The following is a 16,509-nucleotide window of genomic DNA, read 5'->3' as shown; positions in this document are numbered from 1 at the left end:
GTCCTCCCCCTCCTACACACACGCACAAAACAAATCTCAAGGGTTTACTGTATCACAGAATGCACCACCATTGTGTTTGTCACAAAGAACCAATAAACTATGATAGAAATCCACATTTCTGAAGAGTACGATGTATTTCAGAGGGATCAATGAACCTATTCACATAGAAAAACAATTAAACAAATGATGCATTCAGGGACTTGTGGAAAAAAACAAGAAAGAAGCACTACCACGGTTTAATAAAAAGGATTTGTATTGTTTGTATTGTCAAACTGCACTACTGCATAACATACACAATACAAGTCATTTACTGACTGTACAACATGCCATTATGTCCTTAATGATAATAGTAATAACAAAAATGATGACTATATATATGTACACAACTCTGTTACAAGTAATATTCAGCATTTGTGTCCAGATAAACAGCACTGACAAAAAACAACTATGGTCATTTTTATCTAGGATCTAGAAACCTTGATTGAAAGAAACACAGTCAAACACATCATCAGAATAAAGTACTGTTCCCACTACGGCCAAGATTCGATGATAAATGGAATAAATTAAAAAACAAGAGAACAATGAGAAAGTTCAAAGGTCACCCTTGAAATGTAGGGGGGGGGGGGTCCTCATGAGGAGGTGGAGCTGTTGATCTCAGATGCCACTGAGCATGCCTGTCGATTGAATTTCTCATAAACGAGGAATCTTCGTCACTCCATTGATCCGTCCATCCATTCATTCTTCCATCCATTCATCCATTCATCCATCCATCCACAAAGTCTTCAGTACATCCCAGAGGTCTGCAGGAATACTCTGCCCTCTGAAATCCACAAAGAAATACGGATCAATGAAGAGCAGTGATAAATCTAAATATTTTAACAACTTATATTGTAGAAATTGTCAAATCTGACAGTTTGATCCTTCAGCAACTGTAACAGTGGGTGAGAAAAATGTTGTAGAAATGTATATAAATACTGAAGAAGGTCCTCTATAACCAGATTAAAGACTGAAAAATTCAGTAAGTCTGGGTTGAAAATGTTTTTCGGCCCCTGATCCCTGTTTTTGGTGATAAAACTTCCTGGCACAAAGAAACCACATCCTGCCCTGCTGTCTGACAGACAATTCCCCTTTAAATGATTTATTACTGGGTGTTAATTATGCAAATGATGTCCAAACAAACTCGTCACGAGGACAATTAAGACAGCCGTTAATTAGTGGCCAGTTTTCTTCTTGCTTCACTGACATTCAATTAAAAATTGCCTTTGAACAAGCACGCTGTCTGGTACGGCGGTCCTGGCACGGCGTGGAGCAGAGGTGGGCTGGAACCATGCACTCTTTTGATGAGGCCGGGCTAGAGATCACGGCCATTTCTTTTTCTGTCTGTTTAAGATGTTACATGTGGGATTTTCTCATTAATCTATCCCCGCGAAGACAATAATGTTGGCAAAATAAATATATTAAACGCCTGTCTCCATTAAAACGGTAGCCCCGGCGAACTGCCTCATGCTTCATTTAATTTTGTTCAATTTCTCAGGAGCGGTCTCCCTGTGAAACCTTTGAAAACCCTTCCAGTAGACTGGTCAGTTAAGCATCAAAAGCAGTGAGTAGGTGAAATAATGAAATCTGTCGTCCGAGCTCCAGTTGATAGGAGCTAAATAAATCTCCAGCAGCAGGTATATCACTGTTTATTTCACAATTCTTCCTCTGAAATGGCTTGTTTCAGTAGGCATAGGAGTCAGGTCTCGACTGCTAATGAGTGAGTAATCCCCACAAACTGTGTGCGGTGCCTTTAGAAATACTGATACTGCTTGTTTTTAAGACCTCGACTCAAAGATCACAAACCCAATCCCTCATATTTAAAAAGAACATCTTCCAAAAAACCACCAAAAACTTAATTTACTGTCTTCAGGTAACAGCATGGCCCACATATGAGTATGATATGAATTTTCATCACTCACTAACTAATAATGTTTTAATGTTTAATTTCCTTTAAGTTGTCATTTGGTGACAGATATCTAGGCACTGACATGAGCTTTCTTAGTCTCTGTCCACGGCCAAAACATTTCCACTGGTCAGAACTGTGCTGTATTTGTTATCTCGACACCTGTACCTTGTACTGTTGCCTTGGTGTCCAGCCTGTTGTCATCGTGGTTGCTCCCATCCACGTCCTGGGTCACGGATTCTGTGTGAGGAGGGGCCGCTGATGATTGATGGCCTGTAGTTTGGTCATTAATTAATAAGGACACTTAATTAGAGGCTAATGAACAGTCGAGGCTATGTTGCACTGACGACTGGGTGACATTTAATATGAAAATGAGGATTATGCAGGCTGCTAAAAAACTTTTGGGTCCAATTATGAGTGGAAACAGAAAGATAAGACATGATAATGTTTGAGGCCTGTACCTGTGTGTGTGTTGGCGGTGTGCAGCAGGGTGTGCTCGGCCTGATCACGGAGTTTGACCTCCTCCTCCAAGGCCTCCTGTAGTCTCCTCTTACTCCTTTTTTCCTTCTTCAAGCGCTTCTGGATCAGAACTAAGAAGAAGAGGAAGAAGAAACTTTATTTATTTACGTGAATGAGATATTAATAGTTGCTAAGTGAGGCCAGTGTGTTCACAGCATTTTCCCTGCATGAGCTCAAACTGTGTTCACAGAGGACGTTTGACAGGTTTGTGACAAAACTCAGACTTCGCTGCTGCTCTGAGTGATCAAAGACCTTTTTTGACTTCTCCCTGGGACGCTGTGGTCTGCAATAGGTCAACCATATCATGTGGATGGCTGCTTTGGGTCAAATATTTAATGTCACCTCCCACCAAAACTTCCCCCATCTGGCACGACCTTATCAGGGCAACTGTCCTTGAATGGCATTTGCTCTCACTGTGCTGTATATGACAGCTTTTGTGAACATGCCAAACTCGATTTAGTTTGTAGTATACTGCCAACCTCAGTCTAATTCACCTCTGCAGATGCTTTAAGTGGGTAATATACAGTAGGTGTCCTCACTTCCTGATCTGATTTTCAAGTTATTGGACGTCCTGTCAGCTTAGAAGTGGATTAGACCGACGTGCTTTTGCTGCACAGCAGAATTGTCAGTGTTTGGGATGTAAAAATCAACACCATGCAAGTGTTTATAAATTCATGAGAGGGAAGTTAAAACTGACAGTTTTGAATGGAGTCCCTACACGGTCGTAAAATATTTGCCAACTAGAAAAATCTCCATAAAAAAAAAAAAATCTGCAGATTCTGTTTCTGCTTAATGTGATTTACCTCTGTTTTTCTGTTCGATGCTCAGCTGTCGCTCCAAGGTCTCTCTGAGTTCCCTCTCTCGGACCAGCTCCATCTTCAGCTCCGTCCTCTCTAGCTGGTCCTGCTTCTCCTGCGCTCGGGCGTTTTCTATGGCAACTCTCAGCAGACCCTGCTTGAAGACACACAGGCACACATCAACAGGTTACACACCAGACAAGAGCCAGGAGACCTATCTGTCTCCGTTAATAAAGCAACAGACAGAATCCTCACTTCATCTAGTCACATAATCTTAAGTAAATATCTTCAACAAATCATTTAAAACGAGCCACAGATTACTAAAAAAAAGCATTTAAACCACACATCACAATGAGTTTGTCTCTTCCTCAGGCAATTCCTGCGTTTACTCAGGTGAACTAAAAAAATTTTCCACATGAAAATCGATGTTGATCTTTTAACTTCATGCTAAAAATGGAAATACCATTACATCAGGGTCAGATGAGATTAAAACTGTGTTTTTTTTTGTCCTGTGAAAACCGAACCAGCGAGTGCTTTCACAGCGACTTTGTCATAACAAAGACACATAAAATCTGAGAAGCAGGTCAGCACACGCCCATCCCAATTACTGCATATCTTAAATGTCTGCCTTGTCTGCTATTTACCATTTCAGGAAATCCCAGAGAGTGGCTCATCTCCCTTCCTATTCATGCCGGAGAATAATGATAATAATGATAATAAAGCCCCGGCAGAGCCTCACCTGGATGTTCGTGAGCAGAGTCTCTATGGAGGACAAGCCTTCGGGGAAGATGAAGGGAGTGTGGTGGAGACCTGCTGCGAGCTTCTGTCCCGCAGGATAAGATACCCTCTCGCAGCCCTCCCTGCCTGATGGGGGTTTCTGGTAGACTTGTCTATCACAGCTCTCCCTGGTCGTCTGGGTGGCCAAGGAGCTGGTGTCTGGAAGGCAAAAGACATTTTTAATGTCAGCAGGGCCATATGGAATTCATATGCCACGTATACTTCCTAATACATTCACTTTAATTTCTTGTAAACATTTCAAGGCCAAACGGCAAATAGGTGTTTACACTAATTACTGTTTGTGAAAGTGTGTGTACATAAACACAGAAGTCCTGGTTTGGGGTTTAGAAAATGTGGTTACCCTTTATTAGATGGCACTCTGCCTATTGATAATGCATCACAGCTTGACATCTCCCATAAAACAGCTAAGAAGCTGCATTATGGATGACCATCTGTTTGTAAAACCTGAGAACTGCGTGTTCCCGATTCGTGACACTGAGGGAGATGAAGATTAGCCATTTTCTGCATTTCTCCCCCCCAACCACCCCGCCCCCCCCACCACCAACCACCAACACATCAGGCAGTTGCTCACTTTATACGCTCACTGTCATCCGAGCCACTGAGGACGGAGACGTCCTGGGAGTCCGGCGGGTTATTGGAGCAGAGACGAGTGTGAACGTGCGATGTGATATCTGGCACTTTTCTCTGTCTGTGACAAATGACAGTGTTTTCTCCACTTAGCTGACCACAGCATCTTCTGCTCCAAATCCACCCACCTCCCCTACTCTGCCTCGACCACACGTCTTGGCAACTGTCACATTCAAGGTGTTTCACAGATGAGAAGCAATACCCCCCCCCCCCCCCTCTCTCTCCTCTCCTCTCCTCCTCCTCTTTCTCCCTCTTTCTTGCTAAAAGCATTGCTCTGTAGAGAAAGGTAATTAGCAGGTGCTGGCGAGCTCAGCGGAGGGCATCCAACTACACTCCTGTGGCTCACATACAGACACACACACACACACACGCACGCACATTCGTAGCCGCTGAAGTGCGCAGTCAGCAGCGTGGGCTCCCCAGGCTCCTTGGATGTGACTGATCCTTTATTGAGTTACTGTTTTACGCCTACTTTACCTCACACTCACACACACGTTTGGCATAAATACACACACACATACACACAGCTGCCAGCTCGTTTGATCATTTACCCATCTCCCTAACCAAGGTCACTGTCTGTTTTTCTCTTTTCTCCCAACTTCATCTCTCTTTTTCCCCCCTCTCTTATTCCTCTCCCACCCGTCCCCAGGGCTAATGAACTTCACCACGTGAAGACTGCCAGTCAGCGGAAGAGAACAGGAGGGGAGGGAGGGAGAGAACGAGAGAGACAGAGAGAGAATAAAATTCTGCTGATGTTTGGTTAATGGGAGTGAGGTGTCAGAGATGGCCTCTGATCTTTGCTGCATGGATACGTTGTTCAAAGACCACTGAAACAGCACACACAGCCAAAACCGGCTCGCATACACACACTCAGACTCAGAGATTATCATGCAATGGATTGACAGAATGACAGCGCTGAAGTGCTCTTTGAAAGTCCGCTCAATCCATGATAAACCTATCCTGTGATGTTGTAGGTCAAATACAAAAGCCTGCAATCCAGCAAATGTACATGTGTTTCATTTGCATGCAGGAAAATCAATTGAAAATCAATTGCATAAATGTGATGCGTGATGCATGCATGGCATTCACGTTGTTGGTGCCATCACTGTTTTGTCAATATGTTCACAGATACCTGACAGCATCTGAAACCTTACCTGGGAGGCCATTGTGATTTTTAGATTCGATTACTGAATAATGTGATTCAGTATTAGAATACATTTACACAGGCGCGTGCACACACATACAAACTCTCAGTTTCTGTCCCGCTCTCTCCCTCTCGCTGTAGATTTCTGCTGACTGTTTGTCCTTGAGCAGTCCTCATTAAGCTAATGCAAACCTCCCTGACAGAGAGAACCAAACAACTGACGTTGCAGCGCCGTGGCAACGCAGGCCCTAACGACAGGGAGGCAGTCGTTATGCAGATGAGGTCCAGCTGAGAGCACGGGAGGCCGCCTGGCTCGTTAGGCCGCGGCCCGGCAAATGGCTCGCTAATGTAACACCGCTTCCTGGTCTAATGGAGCCCTGTTTTGCAGAATTATTTGTCTTTGCTCTCTGCGGGAAGCCAGGGGGGCCACCGACAGCGAAGAGGAGAGGAGGAGGAGGAGAGGAGGAAGGGAGAAGGGGTGAGACAGTGAATCCTTATCGACCTGTTACTGAGATATTTCTCTCTTGTCAATCTGCTAGAAACCCTTTCTCTTGTAAATAAACACTATTAAATAAACTATCACACTGTTGCCACATGCCAAGTGTTTAAATCCAGAGTGTAAACGATGACAAAAATAGACAGACTGGATGGAAGCTGAATGCAGTCTTTATTGGCAGACTTTGCACAAAGCCCATTGATTGGTCTGAGAAATAATCATTACTCATTAATAATCATTAAATGATTAATGACCGCTCCAAGAAATTCTCAGAAAACAGCAAAAAACTTGACCTTTGAAGTCAAGTTGACACTGAGAGTCAATAGATTTGTCTAATTTAAGACAACTCGTATTATCTTTGAAATAAGACTAAAGCTTAAAGGGATAGTTCAACATTTTGGCAAATTGGCCCATTGCCAAAATCCCTTTAGTTTTAGCAGTCGGTTCATTACCTTTAATTGTTGGTGCAAGCTATTTTTAGAACGGCGGAGCTGATCCGCGAGCTGCTCAGAGCTACGCTACGGAGGCTAATGGGATTTCTTGGTTTCCCTCATCAAACTCATCAAATACACAATCCAAAAACTCCAAAAACGTTCTCGTGGACAAGTTGTGACCTGCACATTCACCACGCTATGAGGTAATAACGGAACGTTACGAGACGGAGTTGTTGAACTATCCCTTTAAACTGGTTATGTTTTTGAAGAGCAAACAAAAACCAGTGCTGACCCAGGTTTTCATATGAACATAGTTGTGTATCTTACCTCTGTCACTGTGGCTCCTCTTACTCTCCTTGCTGTACTCCACTGGAGTCACGTCTGCCTCTCTGGACGCCTGCACCACACCGGGGGAGTGTCCCAACACACTGTGACTTGATGACAGGCCGTCATGGAGCGGGTCTGGAGGGAAGATATCAAAAGTCAAGGAGACTATAAACTCCTCACAACATTGTTATAATTTAACAGTAACTTGTTTTTTTTTGGATGACACTGTATGATGGGTACATACGTGTGGTTTCTGCAGTGCGTTCTGTGTGAGACGGTGAACTCGACACGCTGCTGCTGTGATTGGATGACATCTGACCTTCCTCCAACGAGGGAGAGGGTGACGGGCTGTCACGCATACGTTCCTAGAAACAACAATAATGATTACAGATAGTCAAACTGAAAACTACCAGGTTCTGTCCCAGGAGTAAGAAAACCTCATTCAAAATGTCAGTGACATTTGAAACTCTGCCAATACCTAAAAATCCATCCCTGGAACAGAGCCTCTTTAAAATGTATATTGTGTAGCTGGATTCATATAGGTCTACATAGGAATGAGATTGTTAAAATAAATAAATAGCAGTCTTTCATGATCACTATTCCTAATAAGGCCAAAATGTTTGGGTTAAATGTCACATCTAGATGTTTTTAATTTTGTAATTAATTGATTACAACTAAAAAAAACAGAAAAACATGACGATTTCACTTTAATCTCAGGACCATGCGTTTTTTCCCCAAAATCCGATGAAGCCAGTGAAACATCCAATCTACTATTACAGCTTTTGGTATTGATGAAAAATAATGTTGCGGTTGAATACATTTGAATATGTAATTTAAAAGTTGTTTATTATAGTCAAGACAAACAGCATTACCACTAGTTAGCTTAAACTTGTCGCTGATATCTGATAAAATAGAGAGAGACAGATAAAATAACCAGCATCACCATTATTATTCATATTTATTATCCACGGAAAGAAAAGTAGCCTATAGCTAGCTATCTTGCCAGCTAGCTTGACATTGATATGGGATGGGCTCATTTGCTTTTTTGTTGTTTATCTATATTTTGTATGACAATATATTTATTATATTGAATTTTGTTCTTGGGAAAATGGAAAGGTCTTGAAACTTAATTTTTATCCTTTGCTGCTTTAAGAAAAAAATGTGGTGCTCACTTCAATAAGCCTGGTAAACACCTTTGGACCAAGCCCAGTGTTTGAAAAACAATGGTTTGTGTTGTTAAAATTATGACCGGACACAAAACTTCCTGCTACTGATGAGGACATGATGTGATATAGCACTTTACGAGGAGGCAAAAGCATCAATTTGTTGGAAATATATTATCTTTCCAAACCTCTTTTAATTAGTCTTAAGAGCAAACTCGCTGATCATGTTTTTAAACAAAGTGATCAAGGCTAAGAAGGTCGCAGTTTCTGTCTGTACGCAGGATATCTCAAAAAATTATAAATAGATATGGGATTGGCTATAAACCAAGGAACAACTGATTACATTCTGGTTGTGATCCAGAACGTGGATATCCACCAGCAGACAATTACCGGGCAATTTGTTTTAGTCCTAACCATGGATGGAAATTCTGCATGTAAACGATTAAAAGATTAATTCACCTTGAATTGTAAGGGACAACAAATATGCCTTTGGGTGTTAAAAGCAAGTGGGAGATTTATTTTTCAGTTTTGGAACAACACTTCTATGTGACTATAACTTTAATTTAATTTAAAGGTCCCCTGTGTCACGCGGACTCCGACGATTACTGGCTGGTGGTCAGATCCACGGCGCTGATGGAGGGCGGTGTTCACCTTAATGACGGAGGTGGGAGCCCTAGCAGGGGGGTTGGCGGCGTGAAGTTGCGCCACGTTGGCCATGCTGGCCAGTGTGCTCAGTCGGTTCATCTGGCCCATCGCCATGGAAACGGAGGCTGGCGCCAGGCTTGCAGGGATCAGAGGATGTGACATCATCATGAAGGGCAACTGATCCAGAACTGGGGGAGGAGATTAGAATAAAATAGAATAAAAAAAAGGTAAGTATTGAAAGAGAAAGAGAGAGGGAGCACAGTGGAGTTATTTTTTGTTAGACTATGGTAAAGGTCAATCCTGCAGCTCCGTTTAAAGGCCATCAAAGCTTCTCTATACATGCACCCAACATGAATCGGGTTTTGTTTTCCTTTCCTTTCATTTTTGCTTCAGCTGCATTTACGTATCACAACTTAAAGTCCTCCCTCGTCTCAAGCCTGTGGTGTGTAATGAACTGAAGGCAGCGCTGGTTCTCTGGACTGGACTGAAACTGGACACCGATATCAATCTCTGCCTGTACATCATGACTCAAAAATAAGTCTTCATGTGCCTGTCAAGGGTTTAGAGATGCTGAGTGTGGAAAAAAGATGAGTGCAGGAGGAGAGTAGATGAAGAGGGGCTGAAGTAGAAGAAGACAGGACTGAGAAACACTCGTCCTGCTCTTTAGAAAATGCAAAGATTTAGAGAGTGATGCTTTAAAATGTTGTTGTGAGGCTTTAATTGCTTTTCGTGAGAGTCACCTGCAAAATTCAGCCTCTTTGGAGTCGACTCACTGACTAACTTTCCTTTAAATTTCCTGGCGATTCTTGATGATTATCCAACACACATTCAAACACTTCTTATCTTGGCCAATCTCGCTGCTCTTTAAGACAAGCATCCCCTATCTTTAAAGAAAATCCTTCCTCTCAACAGCACCCTAGTGGGTTGTTGCAGTCCCTCTATTCATGGAGGGGGGGGAGAAAATGACATAAATATTTATCATTTAATAATAGGAAAAACAAAAACAAAAGAAACACAGGGAGGAAGTGGAACAAAAGAAGCTGATGGCAGTCCTGGTGCTGGGCCAGCAATGCACGCTGGGTAATTATAAACACAAAGGAAAAAATCTTGGACTCCATTCCGCACAATTGTCACAAATAATAGAACGAGTGCATGGAAACAAAAAAGGCTATCCAAAGAGGAGAGATGAAATAGAACAAATAAAGGAGGGAAAGGGAAAGAAAGAGTAGAAGGAGGAGAGAAAAAAAAACAGAAAGAAAGGAAGGAAAAGAAAAGGCAAACTAAGAAATAAAGAGTGAGGCGTTGACTTTATGAGTCGGCCTCGCTGGACATATGTGCAGTGCTTTGTGCATTTGGCAGATTAGTCTCTCACTTGCCCAGAGCAGAAACCAATCCAAACAAAAGATCTGTCTGAATGGAGCTAAATAACCAGATGCTCCGACAATCAACTAGCAGCCAACTCCAAATATTAAGCCTTGGTTAGAGACCAGCCCACCCCCACACCCTCCACCCCCCACCCACCACTCTAATTTTTCATTTTCACTCTCCTTCTTCTTAACTCTGTTTTTTTTTTCACTTTCTTTGCCCTCCCATCACTCTCTCTTATGTTTCATTAAAAAACATCAAAAGTCAAAGTGCCTCTCTTATGTTTATCCAAACAAACCATTACTGTAAACAAACAGTTACTGTAAATTTCCCAGAAGATCTTGTTAAACGCAGAAATGGCTGCTCTCCGCTCTTCCCCGAGCCCATAAGGTGTCACACTCAGCATTTGTGAGTGTGTGCGTGTGTGTAATCTGAGATTGCCTTTGTAGTGGTTTTAAGATCTGGTAGGGGTCTATCCTTCCCATAAGGCTGTGGGTGGCGGTATGGAAAAAACACATCGTGCTTATGTGTGTATATAGGCCTGCGCTGTGTATTTGTGTGTATCTGTGTGTGTGTGTGTGTGTTTCCACTTGACTCTATCATTAACAGTGATTAAGCTTTACAGGTTTATAATGGCTGGTGGTAACCATGCCACCAAACTGCGCACAGATGCTGGCCGTCGTAACTGAGTGTATACAATGGTAAACAATGCCTAAGACTGGGAGTGTTTACAGACACGGCTACAGAGAAAAATTTACTACACACACACACACACACACACACACACACACACACACACACACACACACACACACACACACACACACACACACACACACACACACACACACACACACATTCACAAATGGCTGAAAAGGAGTGACAGTTTCACTTTAGTCTCCTGAAAAACACAAGGACAGTTCCTTCTTTTTCATTTGTGTCCTGAAGCCTGGCAGTCTGCTCCACATGTTAAGTGTATGTGTCCCAGGTTGATAGCGTATTCCACACAGACCTCCATAAGCCCTGTCATCTGTCTAAACACAATGATGTCGCTTTAACCTGTCGATAACAGAGGGGGCGGTGCGTCCGATTTGTTTGTGCGTGTGTGTGTGTGTGCGCGCGCCGGTTTGTGCTGCGCGAAATCGTGCACGTGCGTGTGTGTGCGTGTGTCCGTTCTGCCATCGATTGTCCAGCGTTTGTCGTTTGCATTCAGGATAGTGAATTAGAGAGAAGACTATTGATTTGGTTTCAGCCTCTCATCTTATTCATCTCTCTATCATCCTGGTGCGCTCTCGCTCTCTCGTCCACCGGTGCTTCATTTTCCAGCGGCTGCTCTCCTCCACTACAAAGCTACAAAGGGCTGCATTAAGGGGAACAACATATAACTTAAGAATTACACTTGAACGTGTAATGAGTGGCCTGAAAAGGTTTCAGCTCTAAAAATGAGATGAATCAGTGTTTTCCAGCTTTGAAATGAACAGTTAACTGTAAATGGTAACACGGTGCTGACTCAACTCTTTTTTCTTGTAAATCCTGATCTAATATTATATGATCTGACAGACCAATGTCACGTCGGGCATGAGTAACGGAGCTGGTTTGGGTTTAAGCTCTCTTGATGTGATGACTCAGATGTACTAATGATTTGCCGGTAACATTTTGAGGCTACAAAACAGATGACCAACTGTGTTTTTCAAGATACGTTTCCTGAATCTCACTGAATCCCACAAGTATGCAAACAAATCCCAATTTACAGGAATCTATCACAACCTGGAAATACTGGAAAAATAAAACAACAATTGGTGATTAGGAAAAAAAAGAGAAAAGAGAGAGGGATCTGCTCTTTATGTTGTGGTGGTTTAGATTAAGCGACCCAGATGTTTATTTCTAATTTCAAATGAAGAGCTGACTCATGGGTGCTGTAGTTTGTTTTCCTTCATTGTCTCTCAGAGGAAACGAACATGCAGCTCAGGTGATGTCACATCCTGGTTTTTAATCAGCTTGGTTCAGCAGCCGCACATAAACACAGCTGCTCAAGTTGGGATTGACTTGGCATCACAGATGCGCACAGACAACAACTGTGCAACATGTTATACGACCATAATTAAACATAAAATGTGTGTGTGTGTGTGTGTGTGTTTGTGTGGGTGTGGATGGACAAACAGATTCAGACTCACCCAGTCCGGCGTTGTGGTCACCGTTCTCTCCGTTTGGCCCGCCATGATGTTGGTTGCTGTGGTAACTTGCCATCGCCTCCAGCTTGATCTTCTTGGCCAGGGCAGACAGATCTGTGCGTGAGAGAGAGAGAGAGAGGGAGAGACAGACAGAGAGAGAGTGAGATAGACATAGAGAGGAAAAGAAAAAGAAAAAGAAGGAAAGAAAGAAAGAGAAAGAATCAATAAGAGCCAGATCAATGGCCCCGGTGGAGGATTAGAGCGGTGGGTAGGCAGGAGGTTGTCATGGGAAGACAGAGGCCAGCCATTCATTCTGACTGCACCGCTGCACTGGCCGTTTAGTCTGCCAGGGAATCAGCGGTGATAGGAACAAGCCAAGACATTCATCTCTCCCACACAGGGACATCACATCCCACAGCACAGCACACAGGACGACACTGAGCGCCGGCTGCATCGCCACCTTCCAGCCAGAAACTTCTTCTTTATCAGTACAAATTAGACGCATTAGAAAAAAGGAGTGTGGCTGTTTTTTAATAGGGGTTGTGCACTTTTGGATAATGTGAAATGGAGAGCGACACAACGTAGCAGCAGGGCAGAGCCGCATTATAATTTGAGTCTTGAGCCTGAGAAGGCAGTTTGACCCGTGGAGCAACCTTTAAAACTCTTTCTTATGCCTCTGAAAATTAAATATCTCTCGCACTAATACAGACAAACACAGTGAATTATTAAAGTTGGACAAAACGCGCAACTGTGCAAACAGCACTGAGGAAATGCAAACAAACCATAAGTCTTAATTTCCTGATCTTGGATACATCTAAACATTCGCAACAAACTGAGCTGCTGAGTGTTTTTTTTTCTTTCTTTCTTTTTTTTTTTTGTTCCTTGCACAATGGGCGTCTGAGGTGAATAGTCTGTCCGTCCTGGACGTCGACAACCACAACAAATTGTTCCTTTTCTTCTCATCTTCTCCCCTTCTCTTTCCTGCCCTCTTCCCTGCTCTCCTCCCATCCCCTCTCCTTACTTTACCTTTTCAAATGTCAGCATCACAGCGGGACATAAGCCACCGTGTTGCCTGTGTGTATGTGTGAGTGCACGAGGGCGAGAAAAGAGACTAAGGAGGATCACATCAAAGATTTTTCCTGCCTTTTACGCTCAAATGTCCTCCCTCTCTCTGTCTCTTTCTCCCCTCTCATGTGGCCAGTTCTAATCAGTAGCGCTGACATTGCCGCCGTGCCCTCTCCTTTGGTGGAAAAAGACTCTTTTCCCACTGAGAAAGATGCTCTTGAACGCTCACACACACACACACACAGACAAACACACACACACATACTCAAACACCTTTGAACAGTGAGAGGAAGTGGAGGCTAATAGAAAATGGCTTCTTTTGAGGCGGGGAATGAAAAGATCAGGTTGCAGTGAAGAGCACAAAGCCAAGGGCAACTTTGAGAGCGGTGAGGTGCCAACAATTACTTTTCTCCCTTTCTCTGTGCTGCTCTCACAAACACAAGCGCGCAGACACGCACACACACACACACACACACACACACACACACTCGCATGCAACCACACAAACACACCACAATAGGGACTCAAAACGCGCAACTTTGTGACAAGAGCAAGCAGCACTATGGCCTTTAGCAGTTTACTGGCTGTTCGCACAAAGCCAAAATGCAAAACCAAAACATTAAACACACAGATTCTGACTTTACAAACAACACGTTTTCCTTCATGGACATCATTTAAATAACGAGACTTAAAATCAAAAACTTAACCATTAATGATTGAGGAGACAATGAATAGATTACATTGTCATCTGCATAAGAAGAAGTGGCTTTAAAAGTGGTTTCACGGGTCTTGTTCACCTTTACAGAGGACTTTGTGTTCTGACAACTGGAGAAAAAATACCCAGCTTGCAAGTTATGAGTTGTTTCTTATGTGTCAGCAGGGTGTATGCTAATTTTATTAATCAACACACAGGTTGCCTCCCAGAGCCCCACCTCTTCAGACTATTGACGATGGGTAAAATGTGTCATTATGTTGGTCTGCAGGAGGAAAAAAAAAGAAAAAAGAAAAAAGACAACCGCCCCATCGTGTATTTATCCATCTTGGTCTTTCCTTAAAACTGATGGGCTAACTTGTCCTTTTGTCAGTAGCAGACACAACACAACAAAATTTTAACTTTGCCAGCAGCTCCTCAGAGGACTGAAGTAACACAGTGTCACTGATTCACTCTTTAAAGATTTCTACTGTCTTTTCTGTTCACTTCTAAAGAATTTCAAACACTTATATTATAAACAATATGAAAAAGAGGATTTAGAATCAGAGAGGCTTTTCTACCCCTACACTGAACACATCTTTTAAAATTACATGTTTTTTGTTCTTCTTCTGATTGAAACATGATTTCATCTTATCGTACTTGTGCTGAATTACATGTACAAACAAAGCTCTGCAAAATGAAGAGAATGAATGACTGTGTCAGTTTCTAATAGGACAGAGATCAATAAAAAATTATCATCAACACCTCTATATTACAAAACATTTTTTAATTTGCATTTTGCATCTATTCTGAAATTAATTGAAATATTATTCCATATGTCAGTAACTGAATTTTGTTTTCCCCAAACATGTACCATTTACATTCTTATATTATATTTACTAAATCCTCATTACAACTTTACGTTCCTAAAATGTTGTGCAGTTGATTCACAGGCCCTGATGTGTCATCCTCATCATCGCTGCATGTTGGAGCACACGCGTGTGTTGATTCTTTGATCTATAGACACGTGACAGTAGAAAAATGTGTGTTTTCACCGAGCTGCTGTGACTTCGGCACAGGAGAAAAACTTCGGTGTGATTCGGTTTCAGGCTGTTCTCCTGCTGCATATATCTCCTCCCTGACAGCTTTTTTATTAATATGCAGAGTGAGGGCACAAGTTACTAAATGGACTGTAGACTAAGAGATCCCGATCAGCACTTTTTTTGGTGGCTCTGTGATTCTTGTGGAGCAAAAAAAAAAAAATCATGGAGAAAACAGAAAATACGAGGTAGAAAACAGTGAGAAAGAATCTGTTTAACCGGAAGGAAAAGTCTGTAAACATCCTGAAAAATGAAATCTTGCAGAGTCTTTCCTGTAGCTACATAGGCGGATGTGTACATACTGTATATGTAAGGCATGTGCTTGGTGAGGCCTGGGTGGTCACCTGCAGGAGGCATGATCCCAGCGTGCATCAGACCGCTGTGGGACAGCATGTGGTGAGTCCCGCCCTCGGTCACACTTTGCAGCCTCTTGGGCGGTCGTCCAGGCCTGGAACTGCAGGCAAGAAAACAGGCTCAGGTTAGTCATTAGGGAAACTTTAAGACTTCGCTCCCCTCAACTCCAGTCAGTTGTTCATGCTGAGACTGAGATGGGTGGCCTGGTTAGAGAAACTGTCCTTCAGTCTGAAAACCTCTGATCCTGCTGAAATGTCAACAAGCAAAACACTGAAACCTGACCGCTTCCAGGAAGACTGCTGTACAGCAAATCTGTCCTCCCTGTGGATACAAGCAAGCAAAATAGGAGTTTCCCTATGGCATCAATAAAGCACCTCATTACTGTTCAGCTTACTCGTTCATTTGTTTGCTTATTAAATGTGTTTGCTCGCCTCCTACTCTCATCCTCTCCCCAGTTTTGGTCATTCATTTCCCTTTTTTTTTCCCGCCATGTCACAAATTTTCTCAATAAAGGCTGTGACTACAAGCAGATTCACATGGTTTGATTGAGCCAGGCATGCTCAATCAATCCTGGAGGAAGTATGTGAAAAACTGTCAGACATCACTTTGGCTCTGACTAAACGGTGTGAATGTCCTGACAGGGGAAATGACACGGGCCACATCAGGCTTAATGACAACCAGCGCAGCTCATCTCCTTTCATGACACTGGATAACATGAGTCTGTGGGTAAGTGTGTGCGCGCGTCTGTGTAGTGTGCATCTGTGTGTCTGTGTGTGTTTGATATTGAAAGACAGAGTGAGGGAAAGAGGGAAAAAGACAGCGGAAAGTGGGGGAGAAGACGGTGCAACAGAGAGTGAAAGACACTGAAAGA

At 42.8% G+C, this 16,509-nt stretch overlaps 1 protein-coding gene across 7 annotated transcripts in view; it reads right to left on the bottom strand.

Annotated features, from left to right (window-relative positions):
* Positions 1 to 234: 234 nt before the first annotated feature.
* dachc (dachshund c) overlaps positions 235 to 16,509 on the bottom strand; it is a 24,042-nt gene continuing 7,767 nt past the window's right edge. Inside the window, exons 2-11 of one of the 7 annotated variants that reach the window (XM_085799695.1) lie at positions 15,629 to 15,738; positions 12,432 to 12,542; positions 8,899 to 9,080; positions 7,329 to 7,449; positions 7,085 to 7,219; positions 3,998 to 4,194; positions 3,265 to 3,415; positions 2,404 to 2,532; positions 2,111 to 2,182; positions 235 to 820 (exon numbers count right to left, since the gene is read on the bottom strand). In XM_085799695.1, coding sequence (XP_085655821.1) covers positions 783 to 820; positions 2,111 to 2,182; positions 2,404 to 2,532; positions 3,265 to 3,415; positions 3,998 to 4,194; positions 7,085 to 7,219; positions 7,329 to 7,449; positions 8,899 to 9,080; positions 12,432 to 12,542; positions 15,629 to 15,738 — 1,246 coding nt within the window. In that variant the 3' untranslated portion in view covers positions 235 to 782. Of the gene's footprint in view, positions 821 to 2,110; positions 2,216 to 2,403; positions 2,533 to 3,264; positions 3,416 to 3,997; positions 4,195 to 7,084; positions 7,220 to 7,328; positions 7,450 to 8,898; positions 9,081 to 12,431; positions 12,543 to 15,586; positions 15,739 to 16,509 lie in introns of all 7 variants that reach the window. The other 6 variants (XM_085799689.1, XM_085799690.1, XM_085799693.1 and 3 more) reach the window with 6 other exon arrangements.

The sequence above is a fragment of the Trachurus japonicus genome, chromosome 15 (assembly GCF_045865225.1).
Source record: "Trachurus japonicus isolate A0001 chromosome 15, Traja_1.0".
In the NCBI taxonomy this organism is placed as follows: Eukaryota; Metazoa; Chordata; class Actinopteri; order Carangiformes; family Carangidae; genus Trachurus; species Trachurus japonicus.
Note: the sequence above shows the minus strand (reverse complement) of the source record. Positions and strands in the feature narration are given on the sequence as shown.